Source organism: Enoplosus armatus, chromosome 15 (assembly GCF_043641665.1).
Source record: "Enoplosus armatus isolate fEnoArm2 chromosome 15, fEnoArm2.hap1, whole genome shotgun sequence".
NCBI lineage: Eukaryota > Metazoa > Chordata > Actinopteri > Centrarchiformes > Enoplosidae > Enoplosus > Enoplosus armatus.
In genome coordinates, this window is record NC_092194.1 from 18,282,249 (window position 1) to 18,307,330 (window position 25,082).

The following is a 25,082-nucleotide window of genomic DNA, read 5'->3' on the forward strand; positions in this document are numbered from 1 at the left end:
CGTGTTTACAGCTTATTTCCAGTGCCCCAACTGGCCAAGAAATCCTGAATCATGTTGCTTTTTAAATAGTGAGATTGACCCAGGGTATAAATGATTTTAGTAAACAAAATATGACTCAACACTTTGGATTTGGGATACTCCTTCTCTTGTTTATCACCTGTATATCACCAACAATTAAATGGCCAGTCATTTAATCATTCCCGTCCCTAGGTTGTAACATACCGAGAGGCTCTCTAGCCTCTAAATTCTGGATGCTTCATCTATTTCTGCCTCATTGCAGTTTCTGCTCGTCCACCCCAGCTAGCCACCATGCAATAAAGAAAAGACAGGGAGAAGCTAGCAGGTCAGCAGTGCTGCTGTGATTCTAAAACAGGAAGAAGCACTTCCTTTAGCCTGCCAGTGCTTTCACAAACCGTGTCCCTGCTGTCAGTCTTTCGTATTTTCATGACGATAGAGGTTTATAGCTGTAATTTGAGTTTGATTGCACACATTTCTTCATTCCTCAAAGTTGACTCTTGTTGGTGAGTGTTAAAACTTTCAGACTGATTCAAAAGTACAAACAGCTGCAAAATTTTCAGGCTCAACTTTTCTTTCATTAAGTTACAACTTTGTCACTCAATTATCTCCCTGTTGTTTTTGTTTGTGCTCAGCGCTGTCGGTTCTCACAGGGATTGCATAGCTGGCTCCTGTCCATATAAATGGCTCTGCTGATTCAGTTAAATTTAAGTTCCTTGTCTCCCTCTTCTGCTGCTGTTTGCTGTCATCCTTTTTTTTCTATCCTCCAGATCAGTGTGCTGCTCTGCAATCAACAATCTTTTTTTTTCATTTCAAGCTCAGCTCCATTTTTAAGTTTGATCTCCTCTAAAAACAGCACTTCCTGAACGAGATCTTTCAGAATATTATTGAGGTTATGATGCCTCAAAATACATCATAATGATACTGCCAGTGATGCAATTATTTCTACCTATGAACCATTAAATTAGAAATATTAGGAATAATGTATTCCAGAATGGATTAATTGGTTGTGTTCATGCCTGAGTTTACACACAAGAAGGTGATATAAACTTTACCAGTTTATTTGCTGACATTGTGTGTGTTGACACTGCTCAGGTTCCAGAGACAATATTAGGCATTTATATTGGTGTGAGTGCTTTAAATACACCAGCTCCTGTTTGACTATCCACACGTCCATTGAACATTTTGTCAGCTATCCCAACTGGCCAGTGGTCCGTCTGGATGATAGACGACATTTCCAAAAATATCACCTGGGATTTCAAGTAGTCGGAGTTATTTTAAGTCTTCAGATCCAGTGTACTGCGCAAGAGTTAAATCAAATAAGAAATTTGCATTACACAGCATAACATATGCCATTTAATGGATGCTTTTATCCAAAGTGCTTGAAGTGCCATGAGTGCGTACTGTACACATTTTAGTGCGGGCGGCCCCAGAGGTAATCAACCCTTTAACCATGAATCAGAACACAAGAGTGCACTTTTAAAGTACAAAATGTAGAAAGACTCGAGCTACATTTGGCTCAACAAAAGCAAAGGGAAACAAGTGTTGCAGTAATAAAAGATTGTAATCCTCCAGTGAATTCAGGACAGAATGATTAACTTACAGTCTGTATCTCTCTGAAGAGATAATTCTAATTCAGACTAAACTGCCTGTTCGTCTCAGGGGCCCAAAGGTGTGGTGAAGGCTGCAGAAAGGCCCCACCCATCCTCCTGAACCGCTAAATAATCACAGGTACCTCTGAGAAGACAGCCTCTGTAATAAATCCACTGCGTTATGTCTTACAGCAGCTCACATCTTCTAGGTTTGGTGTGGTTAACTGTTCTTCATGCTCCCATTGCCTCTGGCCTCAGCTGTTAGCATCAAAAGAATTGTCAAGTCCTATCTCATAAGAGCTGAAGAGGTGCGTAAGATGCTTAGCCTGAGCTTTTATGAATTCGGACAATGTCTGCATTGTTTTTGTAATGCTGCTCTCTCTTGCGGAAGTGGTAAGTGTGCATTTAGGGCTCAGTATATAATGAATTTGGACGGGATATCCGTACCCTTTGTTTCAGTTCGCCTCTTGACGGTCTCCTGCCTCCCCTCTGCTGTTTTTTTGCCAATGCGACATTTTGGACAGTGCTTAGTTTGGCAACATTGCACGCCATGCTGAGCGAGCTGTTTGGTTCAGAGCTGCGTATTACCCCTGAGATTTCAGACAATCACGCTCAAATCCACGTTATTGGGCGCACACATCCACATCTAAACTGAAACTTTATGATTGGAAATGAGCCCACAGGCTGTGATTTTATTAAATTATGTTATCTACATTGTTCACACAGTGGTTTACAGACCTCTCAGCATGGGGAAGTATTTTCCAGTCCGCCTCTCATAGATAACACAAAGGTCTCCTGACTGTGCTGTTTGTAAAGGAGGAGGCAGAAACTCATTGAAGTCTTACTGAAGGGTAGTGGGATAACTTGAATTCTCCTTTTCTTGTTTCAGACACAGCGTGTGTTTCTATCTGTGAAATGCAAACACACAATATTTCACACTGCTCATTAAACTTGGGATTTATTAATTAAGTACAATAAATATTTATTGAGCCATAGATGCATTTATCTGGTAAAAAGATACAAAGCCACATGATGCAATTGTTTAACCACTGTCTGAATGTTGTTTCTGTCACATGAGAGTAAACTCTTTGTGTCTTGTAATAATGGTATAATATAACATCCGTATAATCACTTTTGTTTGTGTCTGTTGTGTTTAGGTGGTGGGTGGAGAAAGAGCACAGCCCAGTGCTGGATCCCAGAGGGACTGTCAGTGTGGTAAGGACCCTTGAGACGAAGGAGGGTGCATGGAGGGTTCAAGGCCTGTAAAGCCAGGGTCATCAGCCTGCCTCTGGTTGGGGCTGGTCTCTGTGACTGTAGCCTTCCTTTGTACAGAAGCCCGGACCACTCCGAGCCCTCTGCTCAGCCCCAGCAATGCAACCTGCGCGGGAAACTCCAAGTGTCTTCCAGGGATCATCCTGCCCATCTGGTACCCGGAGGATCCCTCCATGGGGGACAAGATCGCACGGGTCATTGTGTATTTTGTGGCAATGATATACATGTTTCTTGGAGTGTCCATCATTGCCGACCGCTTCATGGCGGCCATTGAGGTCATCACCTCCCAGGAGAGGGAAATTGTCATCAAAAGGCCCAATGGGGAAACAACCACCACCACGATCCGGGTGTGGAATGAAACGGTCTCAAACCTGACCCTCATGGCCTTGGGCTCATCCGCCCCTGAGATTCTGCTCTCTGTAATTGAGGTTTGTGGACATGAGTTCAAATCCGGTGAGCTCGGGCCCGCCACAATTGTCGGCAGTGCAGCCTTCAATATGTTTGTCATCATCGGCCTCTGTGTGTCTGTCATTCCCCAAGGAGAGGTACGCAAGGTCAAACACCTCAGAGTGTTCTTCGTCACTGCAGGCTGGAGCATCTTTGCTTACATCTGGCTCTACATGATTCTGGCTGTGTTTTCTCCCAACGTAGTCCAGGTCTGGGAGGGTCTACTCACGCTGGCCTTCTTCCCCATATGTGTACTCCTTGCCTGGGTAGCAGACAGACGACTGCTCTTCTACAAGTTCATGCACAAGAAGTATCGCCACGATAAGCACAGAGGTGTCATCATCGAGACGGAGGCTGAACGCTCTAAGGGGATTGAGATGGACGGCAAGATGGTCAACTCTCACTTCATGGACGGAGGTGCGGCAAGCAATCTTATTGGTTTGATCGAGAGCAAAGAGGTGGACGAGTCCCGACGCGATATGATCCGCATCTTGAAAGACCTGAAGCAGAAGCACCCAGAGAAAGAGCTGGATCAGCTGGTCGAGATGGCCAACTACTACGCTCTGTCGCACCAGCAAAAGAGCCGTGCCTTCTACCGCATCCAAGCTACACGCATGATGACAGGCGCGGGAAACATCCTGAAGAAACACGTCGCGGAGCAGGCGAAGAAGAGCGTCAGCGTGCAGGAGGTGCATGTGGAGGAGCCAGAGGAGTATGTGTCTCGAATTGCGTTTGAGCCTGCTGTCTACCAGTGCCTCGAGAATTGTGGCGCCGCCATTCTGACCATCACCAGAAAGGGTGGCGACATCAACAAGACGATCTACGTGGATTATAAGACAGAGGACGGCTCGGCGAACGCCGGGGCCGACTACGAGTTCACAGAGGGTACAGTCGTGTTCAAACCGGGAGAGATGTTCAAGGAAATAAACATTGGCATCATAGACGACGACATCTTTGAAGAGGACGAGCACTTTTTTGTGCGGCTCAGTAATCTGCGTGTCCTGGAGACTGAGGACGAGGTGCTGTCCGCCAACAGTCTCCCGTACCCAAAGGCCATGCTGGGCTTCCCCACCGTGGCCACTGTGACCATTCTGGATGACGATCATTCAGGCATCTTCACCTTCGAGAGCAACTCGGTGCACGTCAGTGAGAGCATCCGCATTATGGAAGTGAAAGTGCTAAGGACTTCCGGAGCAAGGGGGACGGTCATTGTGCCTTATCGCACCGTGGAGGGACTCGCCAAAGGAGGAGGGGAGGACTTTGAAGACACCTACGGAGAGCTTGAGTTCAAAAACGATGAGACCTGGTAAGACAGCAACTCTTCTTTTCTCATGGGCAGTTGCTTTTTTATTAATGTGAGTGTTGGCGATCTATTGTTGGCTATTGCCTGATTTTTAATCAACCAAGGTTATTGAAAATGAAGTTCACTTAAAGCCATAAATAAGTTGTGTTCTTTGTGTGCTTGTTTTTGCATTCATTTGATTTGTGAAACCTGAAACGATTGCAACAGTATATATGATATGATAGCTAGCTTCAAAGCTATTCAACAGTCTGCCTTTGGTACAAAGATGTTGTCTTCGTTGGCCCTTGACATCATTTAATTTGGAACATACTTTGATAACCTATTCATGTGCTGCGTGCGCTCATCACTCTCTGAATTTTAAATGCTTTTTTCTTTACATGGTTAGACAGCGTACCCTCTCATCTGAGCGTGCACTCTATATCCCCTTGTTTTCCTGTCAAGAGATTTTGCTCTCATCAGAGCGCAATCCTGTGTGTGTCGCATGCAATGGGGATTCAACTTTGGGATTCGTCACACAACTGTGGAAACAGGAAGTCCTTAAGTAACCCCCCCCCCCCCCCCCCCGCACGCGCTTCTCTAATCCCTGACGCTTTTGTTTTGTCGAACTCTGGATTTTTTTTATCTTTTTCTTTTTTTTTTTTTATTGTTTCAGTGTCATGTCTGCTTCAATTTAAAAAGAAAGCAGTATGGAACAATAGGAACAGGATAACAGAGAGAGAGAGAGTAAATTACAACAACGAATGTCAAAGGCCAGGCTCAGACCCATGTAATAATCAGTACATGGCAGGCTTTTAGGTGAGTAGGCAGACTGTGACATGATGAGTGACAAGACTGGAGGTTTGATTCCTTCTGGGGGCAGCCATGATAAAAAAAACGTGCAGTTTGGTGGTAAGCGTCTGTGAGTAATAGTGATGTTTTATTTAAATTGAGTATGTTATGTCGCCTTGTTAGCTGTACCATCTGTGTACAATACTGCAGTAAAACACATAGACTGACAAGGTTGAGGCTGAGTGGGCATATTTGGCAGTGTTGCAGTAATAGCAACACACTGTACTGTAGTACAAATAGCATTGGGGCCATGTATTGTATCAGACTGCAGCCTATTGTCCCATGCATGTAAGGCAGTGCTCTGGGATACTGGCATGTGTACAGAACTACGCCTCTTGAGAAATATTGATTTGTTTATTTCACAGCTTGCATCCGCTTGCATCTCACACATTGGTCTGCAGGCACTGAATCAAAGTGACATGCGTCTCTGATATCCCCTTCCCCCACCAATCAGGACCCTCTCAGCGTGCTGTGGCTCACTGGCAGGGTCTGTGCTCCAGGGTGTGGGTTCCTGAGGGCTGAGGCTGCCCAGGAGACCGGCGGCGGGGGAATGAGTGTCGGGTGATCAGCATGCTCTTGGGGCCAGCTGAGCTCTCAGGGTTTCACTTGATTTATGTGAGGGATGCTTTATGGGCCAGGCCTGACGGCTGCCAGGGGAGTAGAGGGGAGAGACGTGGAGAGGGACTATCATCATGAGGCTGCTGTGATGTTGTTGGCGTTGTGAGGGAATGCTGGTCTATCGATCTGTTCATTGTATTGCGCATCGCTCTGCGAGTTAGATGTTCTTACAGTGCAGCGCCGCTCTGTTGTGGGACACGCTGCGAATTGATAAATGCTGGTAGCGATCTGGGAGAACAATCAGGCTGTATGGTCAAAGTATTATTGTTTCAGAACATTTTTGATAGAACAGTAAGGAGGCGCGTTAAAGAGATTATACAACTATATCAGTGTCTTAATCTTACATTTCGGAGAAGTGGAAAATGTGAGTTGATAAATAGTTGCAATGTGGGAGAAGAATCAGACTTTATTGCCAAATAAATAATGCGTCTGAGAATTTCATAGAAAACTAGGGACCTGTGTTAAAGAGATCTAGTCACCCCTCTTATTCAGTCGTGTCAATTCCCTCATCATGCATTTCATAAATTGAAAACTACTGACACTGAATTGATAACACTTCTGGAAGAAGAATCTGAATGTTCAATGAAAGTGCTTTAAAAGATCGAGGAGTAGTTCGACATTTGGGGAAATATTCTCATACCACTCGGTATCAATCCTCTCATCTACAGCTCAGCAAGAAAGGGAATAAGAATATTTCCCAAAATGTCGAACTATTCCTTTAAACCGTCTTAAACCAGCGAGAAGTCGTACGAGGTAGATGTAGGCTGAACATCATCCATATATCTGATTTTAGAAACGCCTCTATTATCCATCGAGGACGTGAAGATTTATTATTTAATCAAAACACTGCATGTCGATGAATTGTTCGGTTAAATGCCGGGCCAAAGGTCATAATGTCTGACCTTTTGATCCTTTTAGCAAGAATTAAAATCATATTGTTGCTATAAAATCTGTTGTAAATGTAAACTCATTGACGTTGCAAAGAAGAGGCTGTGAGCTTACAAAGAAAAAACATAATGTGATAACTAAATAATAAGTGTCAAAATCACCATCTGTGGAATAAATGGAAATGGTCTTGTTGACAGAGTGTGTAGTCATATTGAAAATGTGCAGTTTTATAGTCCACACTGACACACAGGAAACAAACTAACAAGATGTGACTTTTACTGCAAAGGGACAGCACAAGACATATTGTGGATATTAAACTAAACTTACACAGTCGGTGTTGATTAATGTACTCGCTGCAGAGTGATGATAAATGTTATATGGTTTCTCAAAACATACAGGACATTATTCAGTTGAGCGGTTAAAACATTGGAAATTGTCCACATGCATGAACACGCTCGAGTATTAATATGAAAGTCTCTCCTTCCCCCTTCAGAGACTTTTGGATCTTTTGTAGAAATGGCAGACTGCTGTTACAGAACTCCCAACAAATCTCCAGAAATTTCCATAATTACACTCGGATAGTGATGAATTAGATTCTGTGTGCATTCATGAAAAAGCAAAAAGACAAAGAGGAGCAGTGGAAGTGACAGCTTCATCCAGAAGCATACCAGAAGATTCATGAGAACATTTCCATACACAAAACAAAGGGGATAAATGTGTAGAATATTCACTAAAGGCATAATTACAATGATGTTTCTTCTGCTGCCTTGAAAGCTCTCCTCGGGGAAGTTTTCACACTCGCAACATGAAAGAATGCAGAATTAATTTGCCTTCACATTCATATTCAGACTCTAGCGTGTATGGAAATTGACAATGGAAATGTTACGTTTATTTTCATAGTGCATAGATGTCGAACTAACAGAAGGATTCCCTCCTTGGCACATGGTTAAAACAGACTTCCTTCCCGCTGCAGGGCAGAGTGTGCTCCCTGTCTAAAGGGCAAGGGCTTTTTCTGATGTCCTTTAGGACAATTAGACCACATAATGCTCTTCCTTTCTCTCGCCCCCTGTTTTACGAGGCATTGACTCTCAATCTCTTCTGACACACTTTAGGCCCATTGTTATCAACCAGAGTGGAAACTTATTACAGTCCTAATCTGGAGCTCTGGAATACATCACTCCAATTCTTAGCCAGACAATAGTTCTCAGCATGAAGGATGAAGTTTAATAGTTTCCTTGGTGGCTGTGCTTCTGCTCCGAGCTAACGGATATGAACCTCATCCAGCCACCGCGAGCTTCTTAAAAGTGCACTTCATGGCGGTCAAAGCTATAAAGTTAAAGAGTGCTTCCTAATAGGCTAGGCTAGGCTAACAGGGACACATTTTGGGGTGGCACAGATCAGTGGTTCCCAACCTTTTTGACGTGTGACACTTAAAATGAGAATCAACCCGTCGTCACAAGTTACAGCCTCAGTGTAGACATGGGAGCAGGGCTGCGACTAACGATTACTTTCGATCGATTTTTACTGCTTAATGTGTTGATTATTTGTTTGACTAATCAATTAATCATTTCAAACAACAAAATCAGTCAGAAAACAGTGAAAATAGCCCAAGGTGATGTGTTCAAATTGCTTGTTTTGTCAGACCAACAGTCCAGAACCCAAAGATATTCAATTTACAATAACATAAAACAGAGAAACGCAGCAAATTCTTACATTTCAGAAGCTGGAGACAGAAAAGCATTTCTGCAGAAAAAACAACTCAAATGATTAATTGATTATCAAAATGTTTTGACTCAACTAACTTCAGCACAACATAAGAATGATTTTCCCTTCTCATGCTGTTTAATTTGAAGGTTTTTTAGAGGTGTGAAGAGGTGAAAGTATTTCACATAAAAAAAGGCAAAACATTTGAGAAAAGTCAAAGCTACTGCTGCAACGTTCAAGTCGATCAATCCAGTAGTCGATCAACAGTTATTTCAGCGTCTACTCCTGACAATCCATTCATTATTTTCAGTCATTGTCTGGTTCCAGCTTCTCCAATGTGATATCTTGCTGGTTTTCTTATTCTTATTCTACAATTTAAACGGAATATCTTTGTTTTGGACTTTTAGTTGGATAAAATAAGATTTCAATATTTTCTACAAAATAAAATAAAATAATCAGTAGTTAAAATAATCTTTAGTTGCAGCCTAAAGTGCATCCTCTTGTGACCCCTCATATTTATCTTGAGACCCATGGGGGGGGGGGTTTCCCTGCTGAGAATATGAATTGGCTGAAGGTTGCAGGCTTCTGCTTCCTTTGACACAGTGAAGATAACACAGCTGTTGGGTGGAGAAGCTCCATCCCCGGAGAGACGGATGTTTAACTAGGCGCTGATGGATTCATAAACAAACGAGTGGTGTGCAGCGGACAGACCAGAATCAGCTAAAGTAATTGCCACTGTGGTCACGCCTGTATGAGCATGCCTCTCCTGTGCTTGTAAACCTGCCTTATATTTTTATATATATCATCACGTGGGGGGGTTGTATTATGCTTATGATAAGATGCATGGATTTGCCCTTTCCCGTTCTACCTACCCCACTTCCTCCAGCTCTTGCAGGGCCCTAACCCAACCTTTTTCCTTAATATCTCTTGAATGTGTAGCTGTCGCCCCTCTGGGCGTCATGACTGACAGAACACATGTCCACGCTGATCCTCATCCTGCTGACCGCTCAGCTTTTCTCCCTGCCAGCACTTTTCCAGACGCCCTGGAATAGATCCACAAGGTTTACCTTACCACCCTGCAGCCAGCCCTCACACACAAGGATCATCTCGAGCTCAGCTAATCATATTCGATGCTGTGCCTCTGTTGTTTTATTCATGCGAGCCGCATAGTTTCAGTTCTCTCAATAATTGGAATGTGTCTTTGTATTTTTACAGTGCCTCAGGGTGCAATCACACTTTGTTTTCTTTGGTAATGTGGCGAAGTTTGTTTTGTAGTATTTTTGTATTTGCTTCATTACAGTTTACGTCTAGTTAAAAGTGAACCAGGGCTTGTAAACTAAAGTCACACTGACTCCCATGTGGCTCTTGTTGTGGACACTTTTGGTTTTGTGATCAGGTCTGAGATTTCAGAAGACATCCACACAAATCACATTCCAGTTGTTGTAACTTGAAAAGCATGATGGACCAGAGAGTACTGATATGATGACTTGCAGACGTCGAGGTTAAAACCAGGCAACATTTGGTTTACAAGTGAATGTTTTGTAAGCACAATGGTACATTGAGCTAAATGCTAACATGCTGCTGTTTAGCAGGTGTAATGTTAACCAGGTTTACCATCTTAGTTTAGCCTGTTAGCATGCTAACATTTGCTAATTAGCTGTAAACACAAAGTACAGCTGAGGAATGTCAGTTCGGTCATAAACCAAAGAATTGGACAAATTACAATTTTGACCCGATGATGGCGATAGATGTAAAGTCGGGGGATCAACAAAGTTATTACAATTAATCTTATTTGGGACCATGAATGTCATGTTGTAGATGATGAGATATTTCACGAGACCTGCTGGTGGCGCCAGATGAAAAGTCACTGGATCACCAAAGTCATTAGGATTCATCCTCGAGGCCCCCGTGGATCTCTGTACCAAGTTTCATGGTAACCCATCAGATTTTGAGATATCTCAGTCAACTGACTTTGATACCCATACAACCAAACTAAAAGCAAGCCCTCTGTAGTGGAGTGAAGGCATCCTTAGTAACAATTATTGGCCATAAAAAGGCATGAAATTGTTTTGTGTACCTCCAGCAACGTCCTCCCTCTGCTATCATCTGAGATCAGTTTGTCTCACACGGTTTCTAACACGTCCGGAGACATACAGACCTGGAAGATTCATGAGGACATTTCTTATCTTAGCAAACTTATTGTAGCTTTTGCACTTTGGCTCCTGCTTACAAATACTGTACAGAAACACACACACACACACACACACACACACACACACACTAACTCACGCACAGGTTGAGTGGCAATAAATATGCTAGCCCTGAGTTTGTTCCTCCCAGTTGGGGGAATGCAATTAAGTTAAAGCTTATTTATAACACAATTCAGTGCAGGGCGTGTCGCCAGCTCCGAGCCTCCCCCCGAGTGTCTGTGTGTAAATCTGACTGGGGATCATATATTCAGGCTCCACAAACTTTTGACAGTCTCTGCAGCCTAATGGAGTTAGGATGGAGGTAAATCAGTTGGACCCATTTGACTGTCGTGGCGTTTAGCTACAGTGTTTTAACAAATAAACACTGCGCTGTTTTATAATTCAGTTTCATTCTGAAAAAGATGACATGACGCCCGCTCTTACATAGCGATGGAGAGTGCAAACTTTAAATAAGTTTGTTTGTAAAGTGAGTTATACTTCAAGTGCTCAGTTGACAAAATGGTAATACTTTAACACACTAGATCCTCTGGAGGTTTTCCCCCGAAATATACATGTGTCAGCATTTAAAGCATTCACAATAAAACTTTTAAATAATTAAGCAATACGGTTATTCATTACATTTGTTTGCCTTAAAGCCACCTGCTGTTGTTCTTCTCATCAGCTCTCTCTGGAGGTGCTGAAGCTGAAGCAGTTACCCCTGATGGTATCTAGCTATCTGTTGTGGTGTGTTTAGCCACACTAGCGTCATCTGCAATGTGCAATTTGTACTGACGTTCATGGTCCCCAGAGGACGAATCACACTGACTTTGGTGACTTCTCCTCGAGCGCCATCATCAGGCGAAAATATTAATTTGTCCATTACTTTGGTTAATGACCACGCACTTGCCAAACTAATGACCTTCCCACCAGCCTCAGCAGTACTTGTGTGTTTAATGGCGAATAGCAAATGTCAGCATGCTAAAATAAGTTCTTTAACATGGTAAACATTTCCTGAATGTTAGCACTGTCATTGTGATCATGCTGACGTCACAGCCTCACAACATGGCTGCAGACTCTTAAGTCTTTTTTTAATGTAATTTTCAGTGTATTGTATTAAACCGAATGTATCTTTGGGGCTAGTTACCACTAGTGGTATGTGAGAAAGACCACTGAACTGACCCTTTAAACTGTATTCAGCTCCAGAGGATAATTCTGTTGATTTTTTTAAACGCTTGCCTTAGTTTCTTAGCTGATTTATTCAGATCCAAATCTTGCCGGAAAGCTACTGTATCTCTCCGTTTTCTCTGCCCTTCTTCTGCAAAACACAAACAACCCCCGGATCCTCCTGAAACATGTCATATTCAACACTGTAACATCCGCACTGCAAAGGGGGCCCGCTCACAGCCGATGTTGTGATCATCCGCCGCCAGAAACCTGAGCATACTGTGGCATTAGAGATGTGTCTTTAATTAGTGCGAGCTAGTTTGTGAGTAGACAGTTCAAGTGCTCTGATGCTGCCTTCAGTCATATCAGATGTGCTGTAAATAGGAACTGCCTGCTGGGGAAAAACGTTTCATGTCGGCCTCCTGGAGGTGATAAGTAGGATATGTGGGAACTTGTTATTGGCTGTGATGTCTACAGCTGGACGTCACAGATTGTGGAAGTGTGTCAACAACGCAACATACAGAAGCCAAGGAAAGAAAGTGATGCTAAAAAACATTCGTAATGATCAGTTAAAGGGGCACGCGTGGCGTTCAGTTCGCTCGTCGTCGCGGAGATCTGCTCAGCCTGTGAAGCCTGATGACGCCATTGTGATGTCGTCAGGGTTATCAGGGTTATCTCGGTTTGGAGGTTTGGAGGCTGCACATTTTAAACAGAAAACTTGTATTATAAACGGGAGGTGAAGTGTTTGAGTGTTTACCAGGTCGGTGATGCTTTTGAGTTGCATTATGGGAAATGTAGGATCCAGCATTTTGGAAGCTAGGGGCTAAAAGTCAGGAGATATCGACCTCTGCTGCTTCGATTTTAACTTTTGACTAAAAATTGCTTATTATGAGTCCCCCAATTTATATGAAATCTCTGGAGTACCACTTTGAAGATACACCGTGTTTCTTAAGCGTTTCGGACAAGAAAACAAATTAAAAACCAACAGAAATTGATAGAAGCTGTTTTTGTTTTGCTTCTTAAAATGATGTTAGACAGCAGTATGTCCTGCGAGCTGAGAGATGTGTAGGTTGTTTTCTCAATTAATTTATTGATTAATCGTTTAGTCTACAAAATGACGTCTTCTTATTGCTTGTTTCATCTAATTAACCCTAAAACTTCGGTTTATTTTTGTTTATTTCATTCAGTAAAGATTACTTTCACCGACGACAAAAAAAGCAGCAGATCATCTCATTTGAGAAGCTGGAATTTTCTGCCTTTTTTGATTAAAAATGACCAAAACGATTGTTAGTTGTCGATTATTTTTCAACTGATCGTCTCAGCTCTGTCTGGGACTATCTTTAACCAAAGTCAGTGCCCTTAGGAGCCCAGTATATTTAGCTCCACGCACAGCTCTTTATGTTTGTACGTAGGTTTGGGCGTATGTCTGCACTTGAAAGAGAGATGAAGAGTGGTGCGTTCAATACAGGTCACTGCTCTCATTTCACTCCCTGCCTGCCAGAGTGACAGTCTGGGGTGCCAGGCGAGGTGCCCTTCCTGCCCCTGCACCCACATCCAGCATCTGCATACTTTGATAAAGGTCAGTCCCGCTCCACAGCACCTTCCTCCATGCACAGCGCAGCAGCCTTAAGACTAGAAATCGATGAAGCTCACAGCGAGAGGAGCTAAGGTTGCACCGAGCGCAACTACGGGGGGGGTTCTTGCAAACGGCTGCAGGAGATGAGAGAAGCTGTCTGCTGTTGTCTTATTTTTCATGCCTGAAACAAAAGTAGAAAAACATATGAGAGTGCTTAGTTTGTTTGCAAATTTTTAAATGTAGAAGAGTGATTAGAATGTGTGAATTCGGCTCGTAGCACTTGACGTCTGACCAATATACAAAATGCTTCACTGAGGAACCCTGAAGGGACGAGAGTCCGAAAAAGCTGAATGAATGAATTCAAATGAGGATGTTTCTCTCTGTTTCTATATTTAAGCAGACCTTTTCCAGAAAATGAAAACGTGTGTCATCCCTTTTCACCTGTCATTCAAACAGTATAGATGGTACCGTGTCACCTTCTCCTCGGAGTTCCTCTTTTCCGAGTAGGATTTCTGTTTGTGACTCACTTTTCTTTGTGTTTTTCCGTTGACAGAAAATAAATCTACAACAGTTTTGATAAATTATTATTTACGTAGGTAATTTATCAAGTAAAAATGTGAAATATTTGCTGGTTCCAGCTTCTTAATGCAAGGATTTGCTGCTTTTCTCTATTTTACATCTTTGTAAATTGGATATTTTTCTTTTGGTTGGACATTTGAAGTAGAGCTGAAAAAAGTAGTGTCGTAATCGATACAAAATTCATCGACAATTTAACAATTTTGATTATCGATTAACCGAAAAATAATTTTTCAAGCAAAAATGCCAAAATGTTTCTGGTTCCAGCTTCTCAAATGTGAAGGTTTCCCTGGACTTTCTAACTTTTTTCCTTTTGTGTTCTGACATTTTATAGACAGTAAAGTAAAAATCATACAAGACAAAAAAAAGCAGTAAATCCTTTTTTATTCAAGAAGCTGGAACCAGCAGTTGGCATATAATTGTTAGCTGCAGTTACCGTGACTTCTGAGAAGGATTTCACTGTTTTCTGACATTTTAGACTATTAATTCTCAATTTATCGTAAAAACAAAATCGACAAATTAATCAGTTATGGAATTAATAGTTAGTTTCAGCCTTATTTCTGATTGTTTCGTTTTGTATTCCCTTAAAAACTAACAGGGATAAAGAAAAGGAGGGTGGAAGAGGAGTTGGGTCGACTCATCTCCGTCTTCTTGATAGAAAATACTTTGCTGTCTTTCTTCCTGCAGTCCTGTCAGATCCGTCACTGTTCTCATCTGGTCCAGTCAGTGAGTCGGTGACATGCATTAGTGCTGTGAACCCTGGAAAGAGCCTCAGCTGATACCTTCCTCTGTTTGCCCTTTGACTCCAGACAACTGCTGTTCTGCCATGAACTGGATCCTCCGTGCGGTTGTCTGGCATTTAAGGAACCCCCCCCCCCCCCCCCCCCCCGCCCCATTCAGCCCCTGAAAGTGATACTGGGGTTTTTTTTTTCTCCTGTGTGCGATTTGTGCACTTGACAAAAGCAGGGTTTGGAAGTCAAAGAGAAGGAGTTGGTGGCTCCTCGCTTTGTTCGGCTGTAAATCACAAGGGGGGGGGGGGGGGGGGCTCCTTTCTCCCGTCTTTGATAATCAGGCTTGTAGCAGCTTCCTCTCTCCACTGCCCTCCATCTCTGCAGTGAGGATCTTTCTCTCAAAACACCCTGAACCGACACTCGCTGTGATCTCACTCCAGTTCTACTGGTACACTCTCCACAGTCCCAGGGCTACTCCTCCTCTCTCCTCCCCTCCTCTCTCCTCCCCTCCTCTCCTCTCCTCTCCTCTCCACTCCTCTCCCCTCCTCTCCCCTCCTCTCCCCTCCTCTCTCCTCCTCTCCTCTCCTCTCCCCTCCTCCTCTCCCCTCCCCTCCCCTCCCCTCCTCTCCTCTCCCCTCCCCTCCCCTCCTCCTCTCCCCTCCCCTCCCCTCCCCTCCTCTCCTCTCTCCTCCCCTCCTCTCTCCTCCCCTCCTCTCCTCTCCTCTCCTCTCCCCTCCCCTCCCCTCCTCCTCTCCCCTCCCCTCCCCTCCCCTCCTCTCCTCTCCTCTCCCCTCCTCCTCCTCCTCCTCTCCTCTCCTCTCCTCTCCCCTCCCCTCCCCTCCTCTCCTCTCCTCTCCCCTCCCCTCCTCTCCTCTCCTCTCCTCTCCTCTCCCCTCCTCCTCCTCCTCCTCTCCTCTCCTCTCCTCTCCCCTCCCCTCCCCTCCTCTCCTCTCCTCTCCCCTCCCCTCCTCTCCTCTCCTCTCCTCTCCTCTCCCCTCCTCCTCCTCCTCCTCTCCTCTCCTCTCCCCTCCTCTCCTCTCCTCTCCTCTCCCCTCCTCCTCCTCCTCCCCTCCTCTCCTCTCCTCTCCTCTCCCCTCCTCCTCCTCCTCCTCTCCTCTCCTCTCCTCTCCTCTCCCCTTCCCTCCTCTCCTCTCCTCTCCTCTCCCCTCCTCTCCTCTCCTCTCCTCTCCCCTCCTCCTCCTCCTCTCCTCTCCTCTCCTCTCCTCTCCTCTCCCCTCCCCTCCCCTCCTCTCCCCTCCTCTCCTCTCCTCTCCTCTCCCCTCCTCCTCCTCCTCCTCTCCCCTCCTCCTCCTCTCCTCTCCTCTCCCCTCCTCTCCCCTCCTCCTCCTCTCCTCTCCTCTCCCCTCCTCTCCTCTCCTCTCCTCTCCTCTCCTCTCCTCTCCCCTCCTCCTCCTCTCCTCTCCTCTCCTCTCCCCTCCTCTCCTCTCCCCTCCTCCCCTCTCCTCTCCCCTCCTCTCCTCTCCTCTCCTCTCCTCTCCTCTCCCCTCCTCTCCCCTCCTCTCCCCTCCTCCTCCTCTCCTCTCCTCTCCCCTCCTCTCCTCTCCTCTCCTCTCCTCTCCTCTCCTCTCCCCTCCTCCTCCTCTCCTCTCCTCTCCCCTCCTCTCCTCTCCCCTCCTCCCCTCTCCTCTCCCCTCCTCTCCTCTCCTCTCCTCTCCTCTCCTCTCCCCTCCTCTCCACTCCTCTCCTCTCCTCTCCTCTCCACTCCCCTCCCCTCCTCTCCTCTCCCCTCCTCTCCTCTCCTCTCCTCTCCTCTCCCCTCCTCCTCCTCTCCTCTCCTCTCCTCTCCTCTCTCTCCATGTGTCAGGCCGGACCAGCATGCTCTGTGGGCAGCTCAGGGGACCTCCTTCAGGGGGAACTCATTTCTCCATATTATTCCCAGGGTGCTGCAGCAGAAAATGCACCAGAATGCATCAGTAGTTCCTCGCTACCCTTCCCTATCCTTTTCCTGCACGTCACCCCCCCCCATCCTTCATCCCTTTTTCTTTGCCTCCTCCTCCTCCTCCTCCTCGTCCTCCTCCTCCTCCATCCTTTCTCATCATTTTCCTGTTGGAGCAGCAGCTCTGTGGTTGCAAAAGCAGGCATGGATCTCAACATTCATGTATCAGCTGTTTTAAAAAATCGCTTGATTTGTGTTTCAAAGCTAAATTAACTTCGGCAGTGCCTCTCGCTTTGCAGGAGGACTTTTACAGAGCCAGCAGGAATTCTGAGATGATTCTTTAAAAAAAAAAAAAGCTGCTTTTATTTGCAATGTGGTTTCTATATTTAGATTGGATGGCTTGTTCAGATACCCTTATCCTGGAGTCATTGTACTTGCTGAGCAGCATCTCCCATCCTACAAGCTAGCTGCTGATTAGTGCCGTTTATGACGCTTTGATGAGCTCGTGTGATGGCGTGTCTTAAAGAGAGCGAAGGCAGCACAGACACAAATGAATCTCAGTGCAGAAAGACTTCTAAAAAAATCCTCCTTCTCCTTTTTCTCCGTCTGTCTCGACTTTGCTTCCCCCGAGGAAAGTCAGATCCCCGAGGCACAAGCTAGCCAAACTCCCTCCCCCGGTGCCTTGAGGACAGAGTTGAAGACAGGCTGCATGCTCAACACATACTGGATGCTTATGTGTGTGTGTGTGTCCCTGATTCATCTGTGCCGGTGGGAGAGAGGGGTTCACTCAGGAGAGAAAATGGGTCTTTTGTGTTCCTCCTAATCCTCCCTGTTGATACTCGAGTGGCAGACTTATTAGGCGACTTATGCTCTGCAGCAGGGGAAGGGTTACTCTCAGGGCTTTCTCCTGGATGATCACATTTACATCAAACTCAAAACGAAGGGTGCAAAAGGAGGGGGTCCCTTTTATGCAGTGTGTGCCGCATCCCTTAAGAGGTTGAAAAATGTGGTAATAGCACAGCAATACCTCCCATTCACACTCACAACAGGGGGAATGCTGTTTGATAACTTCAAGCCCCGAGGATTTTGGCAGACAGCACAATACAAATCATGGCGGGAGAAGTTGAGCACGGGATGATGTTTGTGGCGTCTTGACAGCAAGGCGTAAACAGAGGCTGCAGGGTGGCGTAAACAAGCTGAGGTCAAAGGTTAGCCCAGAGCTCTGCAGAGCAGGAGGAGAAGATGCCCGAATCCAGGCAACTACAGGACTATTCTTGTCTTAGCCCCGTTTAACTTTTATCAATATATTTAGTTGAGTTTCTATTCTTGTCCTTGTTGAGTTTTGATGTCAGTTTTGTGTCTTTTTTTCCTTCTTTGGGATGAGATGCTTTTTGAAATTCCCTCTGGGTTTCTTGTCTCACCTGTGGAGTTTATATCTATGTTCCTTTCTTGTTTTATGTGTTTTTTAAAGCCGTTGTATCAAAAAATCTCAACTGAGACAATCTTAGCCATCTGCTTCACCTGCCCCAGGTGTTAGACATCTCCGTTTTTTATGTGTTTGGGTTTTTTGAATGCCGTCAGGTCGTCAGGTCCACATTCAACAGTGTTGAACTGAATCTTCAATGTATATCTGAAGAGATAAAATATTTGTTTGTTCCCTGTTTGCTCTGCTTCTGGTTGTTTGCCACGTGTTTTTTTTTTATCTATTCTCTTTTGTTCTGTTTTCTTAAAAAGCTCTCGAGGTTATTTTAGTTTATCCATAGTTTCTGGATTTATTTTCCTCTCTTGAATTTCATTTTCTAAATGATATATAAAAATCCAAGACTTTAGAATTCTTACAATCTGGGTTGAGATGTTTGGAGGTCTGCATTCAACAGAAGCTGCAGGAGATGTTTCAGTGGTAAATTGTCAAATCAGTAAATGTGGTTTGGTTGGTCCCTGTGTGTGACATTAGCTGTTACATTGTCAATGCGGTGGTTTTGAACTGGACCCATGCTAGGTGCTGGCCAACCTTGGGCCACATTTATGCAGGAAGGCCAGATATGCTAGAGGCTTGATAATGGAGGGTGGGAAGAAAGGGCCACGGAGGGTCAGTTTGGCAAACAAATGTGCCCATGCTGCCCCTCTGGGGTCCAGAGATGGGTAGAGCTGTCATGTCGAGGGAGCTGGCGAAAGATGAAGAGGTTACGCTGCTGGGATCACAGCTCTGCCAAGGCCTCCGGGACCTCTTTCTCTTTACAACACTCAACCTAATCTCCTCCACTATCGCCCCTTTCATTTCCCTCTTCTTTTCTTCTTTTCATGTTATTCTGTCTCTTATCGTGTCGGGGGCCCTTGTTCCTGGCTCGCTTTCACCCCCCCTCCTCGTATTTTTCTCTTGGTTATCTCGCCCAGCCTATTTTTAAGCAACGTTTTCTTGGATTTTTATCCTTCTTTCTATTTTCTCTCCATCCTCCTCCTCTTCATCTCAGTCTTAATTTATTTTCATTTGAATCGCTCTAATTCCATTTCACTTCTTCTCACCCCCCCCCACCGCTCATATTTATTATTTAAGCCCTCAGCAGTGCCTCCATATGTGCCTCCCCCTCTTTATAGATGTTGCCCTACTTCTGTCTCAACCTGTACTTGCGCTCTGGATTGAGAGTGTCACAGCACCGGGCCTGCGGTGTCAGACTTGTGGGTTGCAACTGGTTATGTGAACTTAACAGAGTGCATAATTTCATCATCATAATAACAACATGCATGTTCTTCTGTATATTGTGTGGATGACTCTGAACATCCTGATGATTCTGTGACATGGATGCTAAGTATTTTTAAAGCTAGCTGCAGATAGCCATGGTTAGCCTTAGCTGAAGTTAAATTGACTTACTTTCCCCCATAGCTGTCAATGAAAATAAATCAATTTTGTTTTATCCCCCATAAATAGTGCAGCATTGTCCAGTCATAAAAACAGCTAAAGTAGTTTTGCTCAAAAGGTAGCTAGCCTAGCGTAGCCAGGAACTGCCGTCTCAGCTTTTGACTCGAGTGGAATTCACAATGTGGTGTGATTGAGCTTCTTGAGCTACACATGTGTATTTAATTTCAATTGTAAATCTGGTTCCTTTCGATAGCAGTAATCCTCTTTTTTGTCTCGCCCTGTCATTTTTTTTTCTCAATTCAGCTCATAAAATGTGAAATTTGACAGGAAATAAAGCTGCTGACACGTGATGTGCCAGGATACAGCCTAAGAAGTGCAGGCTGTTCCCAACCTGTGTAAGTGCAGGTTATTTTTGAACCACAGTATTTATAGGGAATAAAACCTTTCTAACCTTCAGACCAATGCCAAATGAAATGAGAGGATGTCAACTCAAGATGTAAACTCCAAAAATTACATTTGCCTTCCTGCCACAGTCGCGGAAGCTGTCATGTTAGATTTCGTCCAACTCAGTGTAGCAGCGCTCTTCAACATGCCACTGACTGAGGCAGCAAGAGGACAGCGGGGAGGAGGAGGTGGCGAAATGAAACATGCAGGGAGCAAGAGGAGATGGAGACGGATAAAGAGGGAGGGAGACAGATGAAGGGGGAGAGGAGACGGAGAAGGTGAGGCAGAGAGACGATGTGCGAGAAAGAGACGGCATCAGAGGGAACAAGGTGCAGGAAGATAATGATGGAGACACAAAGGGAGAGTCAGAGAAAAACAGGCCGAGAGGAAAGAGAAAACATGTAGAGTGCGTTTGAGAAAGAGAGAAAAATAGCATTTGAGACGGACAGGAGAAAATGAGAGGGAAAGAGCAAGTGAGAGACGGAGTATAGGAGACAGATAAAGAGAGCGGTGGAAACGAGTGGAAGTGAGAACGAGTGAATAAGGAATGAGAGAGAAAATGAGAGCTGAGCCCCCCAGATTTTTGTGCAGCGTGTTGGCAGATTTGATGAGGCTTGACCAGGTGTGGGGAAGAGGAGGAGGAGGAGGAGGAGGAGGAGAGGGAAGGGTAGGCAGGGGCCTGGTTACAGTAGAGGGGATTGAATTTCCTCACGACAAGCATTGATTATAGCAGCCAACACCGTGAAAATCTCCAGACGCAGAGATAAGAGGAGGAAGTCAGGCCAGATCTGTGTGCGAGATCAGCAAGATAATGTGTGGGAGATTGTTTGATTGAAACAAACTGAAAAAAAGCCGGAAGACAATAACCTGAACACCAGACTGATGCTCCACTTGTTATTTATTCTGCGAGACTTCAACTTTTGTCTGTCAAACAGAAAGGAAAGTTTGGTTCTATAATAATATATCCTTTATCTGAATACATCTCCGCCTACTCTAATGAAATGACTAATTATACTACGCATTAAAACACATACCAGCACTTCATGAGACAGTGTCTTAATTAGGCCTTTGGTTGACAAGATAAAAACACATATTTTTAACCAATGTAAACATATTAAACGGAGTGAAGCCTCGAGCGAGTTCAGACAGAAAGCTTGTGTCTGCTGCTACACTCACACATGACACTGTGACTGGCTGCAACACATATCAAAGCTACTCGCTGCAGAAAGGCATCTGTTTAATCTGTTGATGCTCTCACCTTTTGTCTGCTGCACCACACATTTGGAAATTCTGCCGTGTTTCTGTCACAAATGTCTTCATGTAGTTTAACACTGCTCACTGGTCATGTAGCTATTCATTGCCGTATTTCTGCCATCCACGTTTGGAATAAGAGTCGGGATAAGTTTATGATTAGATGACAGGTTGGGATCAGGGCTAAAACGTGTTTAGGTAAGCGTGATGTGATTTTGTAGATTCAGCTCTACTACTCGACCCACTAGTGGTCGTTGCAGTCTGCGAGGTCTGTATAAGTCGATAGAGTTTCTTACTTTCTTCCAGGTAAGAAATTACTGTCTTGTTACGAGCTAAGTGCTAGCTGCACAGATGCTAGTCGGTTTGAGAACAACTGAAAGTTTGATAAACAATCCGGTTCAGCAGGATCCCGTGAACTTCATCACAGTTAGGGGGAAACAAGTCATATCCAAATTAAAACATGTTGCACATCTCAAGGAGACGACAGTTGGTTGGAGTGAGGGAAGGTTAGGCAACTAAAAATAACAGTTATGGCATCGTTTGGATCTGTAGGTAAAAATATACATCCATCACTTTGTGTGTTTTTGTATATTGCTGTGACACCAGGCTGCTGTTTCTCACCAGGCACTTGGTCACGATGTGGGATTTGGTGGCGCTTTAACCAGCAGGCCCTCGCTGATCACATGTTTACACAAACACAAGACAGATGCTAATAGGTCGACGCGTTTATGCACGGCACCTGGCTGTACCATGAGTGCATTCATTTGTACCACAAGTGGCTCCGGTGGGAAATGAATGCTGCACGCTTCCCATTGAACTATACAGGATCGCACCAAAGTGGGTGTCAGGAAAGAGCCAGGTCTTTGAAACGGGGAACAGACAGGCAGCACGTGTTTCTTCTTCTCATTGTCAGAGACCTCAGAAAGAGAAGGCAGTGAGGCTTTAGACAGGCCTAATTAAAACTTCCAATGCTATGAATTCTCTTTGATCTCTCTATACAGCCCCAGTGGATGGGCTTCAGTGTCGCACTCCCCTCTGTGCTTGTGTCCTATAACCCACGACTTCCTCTCGTTCTAGTCTCTTTTTCCTTTTATTGTCATCTTCGTCAGAATAATATTCATTTAACTGCGTTTTATGGGTGTGCGGGAGTGTGGAAATCTGCTGTCTGTGGAAGAGATTTCATAAGAATCAATTTTACATGTGTTAAAACTATTTCTATTAAGTTTTTCGGAGAACTGTATCTACATTTTTTTTTTTACCAGTTTAGGGAAGACCCTCGGGATACTCGCAACATCAAAGGGCCATTCATTCACTTTTTCTCCTAACAAACTTCGTAAGATTGAGAGCCTGCGACTTAAGGCATTAGTTCGACATTTTGGGAAATTTGCTGATTCACTTTCTGGCTGAGCGTTAGATGAGAACATCGGTACCACTCTCAAATCTGTCCGTTAATTATGCAGCTACAGCCGGAAGACGGTTAGCTTGGCTTAGCACAAAGACCGGAGACAGTGTAACAGAATCCACCTGCCAGCACCTCAGAAGGTTTTTGTTAGATATCACAAGATATCACATGTTAATTACTGAGTTTTAGAGGTGCAGGTACGCAGGTATTTTGTTACCTTTGGATCGAGCGAGGCTAGCAGTTTCCCCCGTGTGATAACTGTCTGGAGTGGTATCAATCTAACGCGCCACGAGAAATAAATTATTTTCAAAAAGGCTGATCAATTTTGAAGGTTTGTACTAAGTGCAATAAAGACATAGATCCTAGGTTTCTGCAAAATAGTATTAATGCCCTCATTCTTACTCATTTCTTTATAGATTGATTGTAATAATTACAACTTTAGGGATTTCTGAGTAGATGATAATTTACTTCCCACTCCGACTCTGCTTTATAGTAATAATAACATATATTTTGCTCTGTGCAAACATTAGAAACCGATTACATAATTAGACTTTTTTTTTTTTAAATAAAGTCTGTGAGACATTTCCATAGCTATTATTCAGGAACCACATTAGAGAAAAACACGCTTTTATTTCTCAATCACCAAAGATAAAAACTGCAATTTCTGTATGACTTATAGATGTCAAGATCAAAGTGAGCAGAATCCGCAGGCCTCTCTCACTTCTAACATGTTTGGGGGGGGGGGGCATTCATCCCTCACGTTCCCGCCCGCCTTCCCTGCTCTGGTTTGCGAGCATCAGTCCTCTGAGATATTTAAAACAGCTCGTTTTGAAGCCTCCGTTGTTTTTCATCTATCCTCTTGTGAAAATCCGTCCTTTGATGTTTTCGACATCCTCAAAATTGCTCTAATTCCTTTTGCCACTATTTATGAAACTGTTAATTGAGCAATTACCGCAGTGTCGGTCTGTCAAAATTACCGGTTGTAATGTTATACTGTTTTGTTTTTCTTTTGTACCGTGAATTTAAAGCGATCTGGTTCCCCATTTGAGCGAACAACCAAGCGGACTCTGACAAGGTAATTTGGCGTCAAGATAAAGGCAGAAGCAGACACTTTTAATCTTATGATGTTTGAAGTTTGGCCCGCTTCTGAGTCAGCCCAGATTAAAGATGGAGTGTGAGTGTGTGGATAGAAACTGTGTGTGTGTGTGAGACACACAGAGAGAGAGAGAGAGAGACAGCTGAGGTGGAGGTGCTCCTCCGTTGATGGATCCTGGTTAAACATGGTATATCTTGTCGTCGGGAAGCTGTGCACTGCATGGCAGCCCCCGCTAATGGGAATCTGCTGCCTGTCATCTATGGCCAGGCCATTTCATCAGAATGTCAATAAGGGGGAAAAAAAAAAAGTGGTATAGAATTTATGTTGCCTACTGATGAATGCAGCAATGGTTGAAGCAAAAAGGAGAACAGAACAAATGCGGTGCCCGAAGGGGAAGGAAGGCCGGCTCCGACTTGGGGGAGATATAGATTGATGAGGGATTGTTTGCTGGGAATGAGATTTCATAAGAAGCTGTAGATTTTCTCCCTCCAGCTGCAGGTGTGAAACAGAGTTGTGTCACAAGAGCAGTAATACAACCTCCCACCCACCCACACACACACACACACACACACACACACACACACACCCCTGATGTTTACCATTCAGCCACACAGACGGGGCTCGGCCAACGGAGGAAACTCAGACGTTTACTAGTTGTGTGTGTGTGTGTGAGAGCTGATAGGGCTCTTTTGCCTATGACTAATAGATGAAAGCCTGAAAGAACTGCAGCTGAATAATTGAGGTCTTATGTAATGATAATTGCGGCCCATAAATAGGGATTCACCTTTGGCAGAGCACAGACTCCATTTCCATGCCGTGTCCCCCCGTCGTGAAGCCGAACTAACTGTTTCCGTCTGAGAGATTTCTCTGTCTCTTTTTGGCTAGACTCTCCGTCTCTCCTTCATCTCCTCTTTATGTCTCTCTGCCCGTCTTTATGCCTTTCAAGGTTTTTTCTTTTTCTTTTTTTTTGGGGGGGTGGGGGGGGGGGGGGTCTGTCTCAGTCTTTGTCAGTTGCGGCAGACAGACACACACGCTCAGAGTAGTGACAGTTTCAAAGCAGTGCCTTGTGGAAGAGCCGGTATTGAACAGGAGCCTCGGTGAGATCGGTTGCTTTAATTGCTGTCAGAAGCGGGATGGGAGTGGCAGCGAGCTGGAACAGCTGAAAGGTTTCATTCCACATCGCTGTATAGCTTTATATAAAAAGTCTCGCCACCTGAAACTCACCAGCGGCG

General features: G+C 44.6%; 1 protein-coding gene across 8 annotated transcripts in view; it reads left to right on the forward strand.

Annotated features, from left to right (window-relative positions):
• Nucleotides 1-2,851: 2,851 nt before the first annotated feature.
• Nucleotides 2,852-25,082, forward strand: part of slc8a3 (solute carrier family 8 member 3) — a 91,372-nt gene continuing 69,141 nt past the window's right edge. For 3 of the 8 annotated variants that reach the window (XM_070919896.1, XM_070919897.1, XM_070919898.1), the window contains exon 1: nt 2,981-4,632. In XM_070919896.1, the coding sequence (XP_070775997.1) occupies nt 3,053-4,632 (1,580 nt within the window). In that variant the 5' untranslated portion in view covers nt 2,981-3,052. Of the gene's footprint in view, nt 4,633-25,082 lie in introns of all 8 variants that reach the window. The other 5 variants (XM_070919895.1, XM_070919899.1, XM_070919894.1 and 2 more) reach the window with 4 other exon arrangements.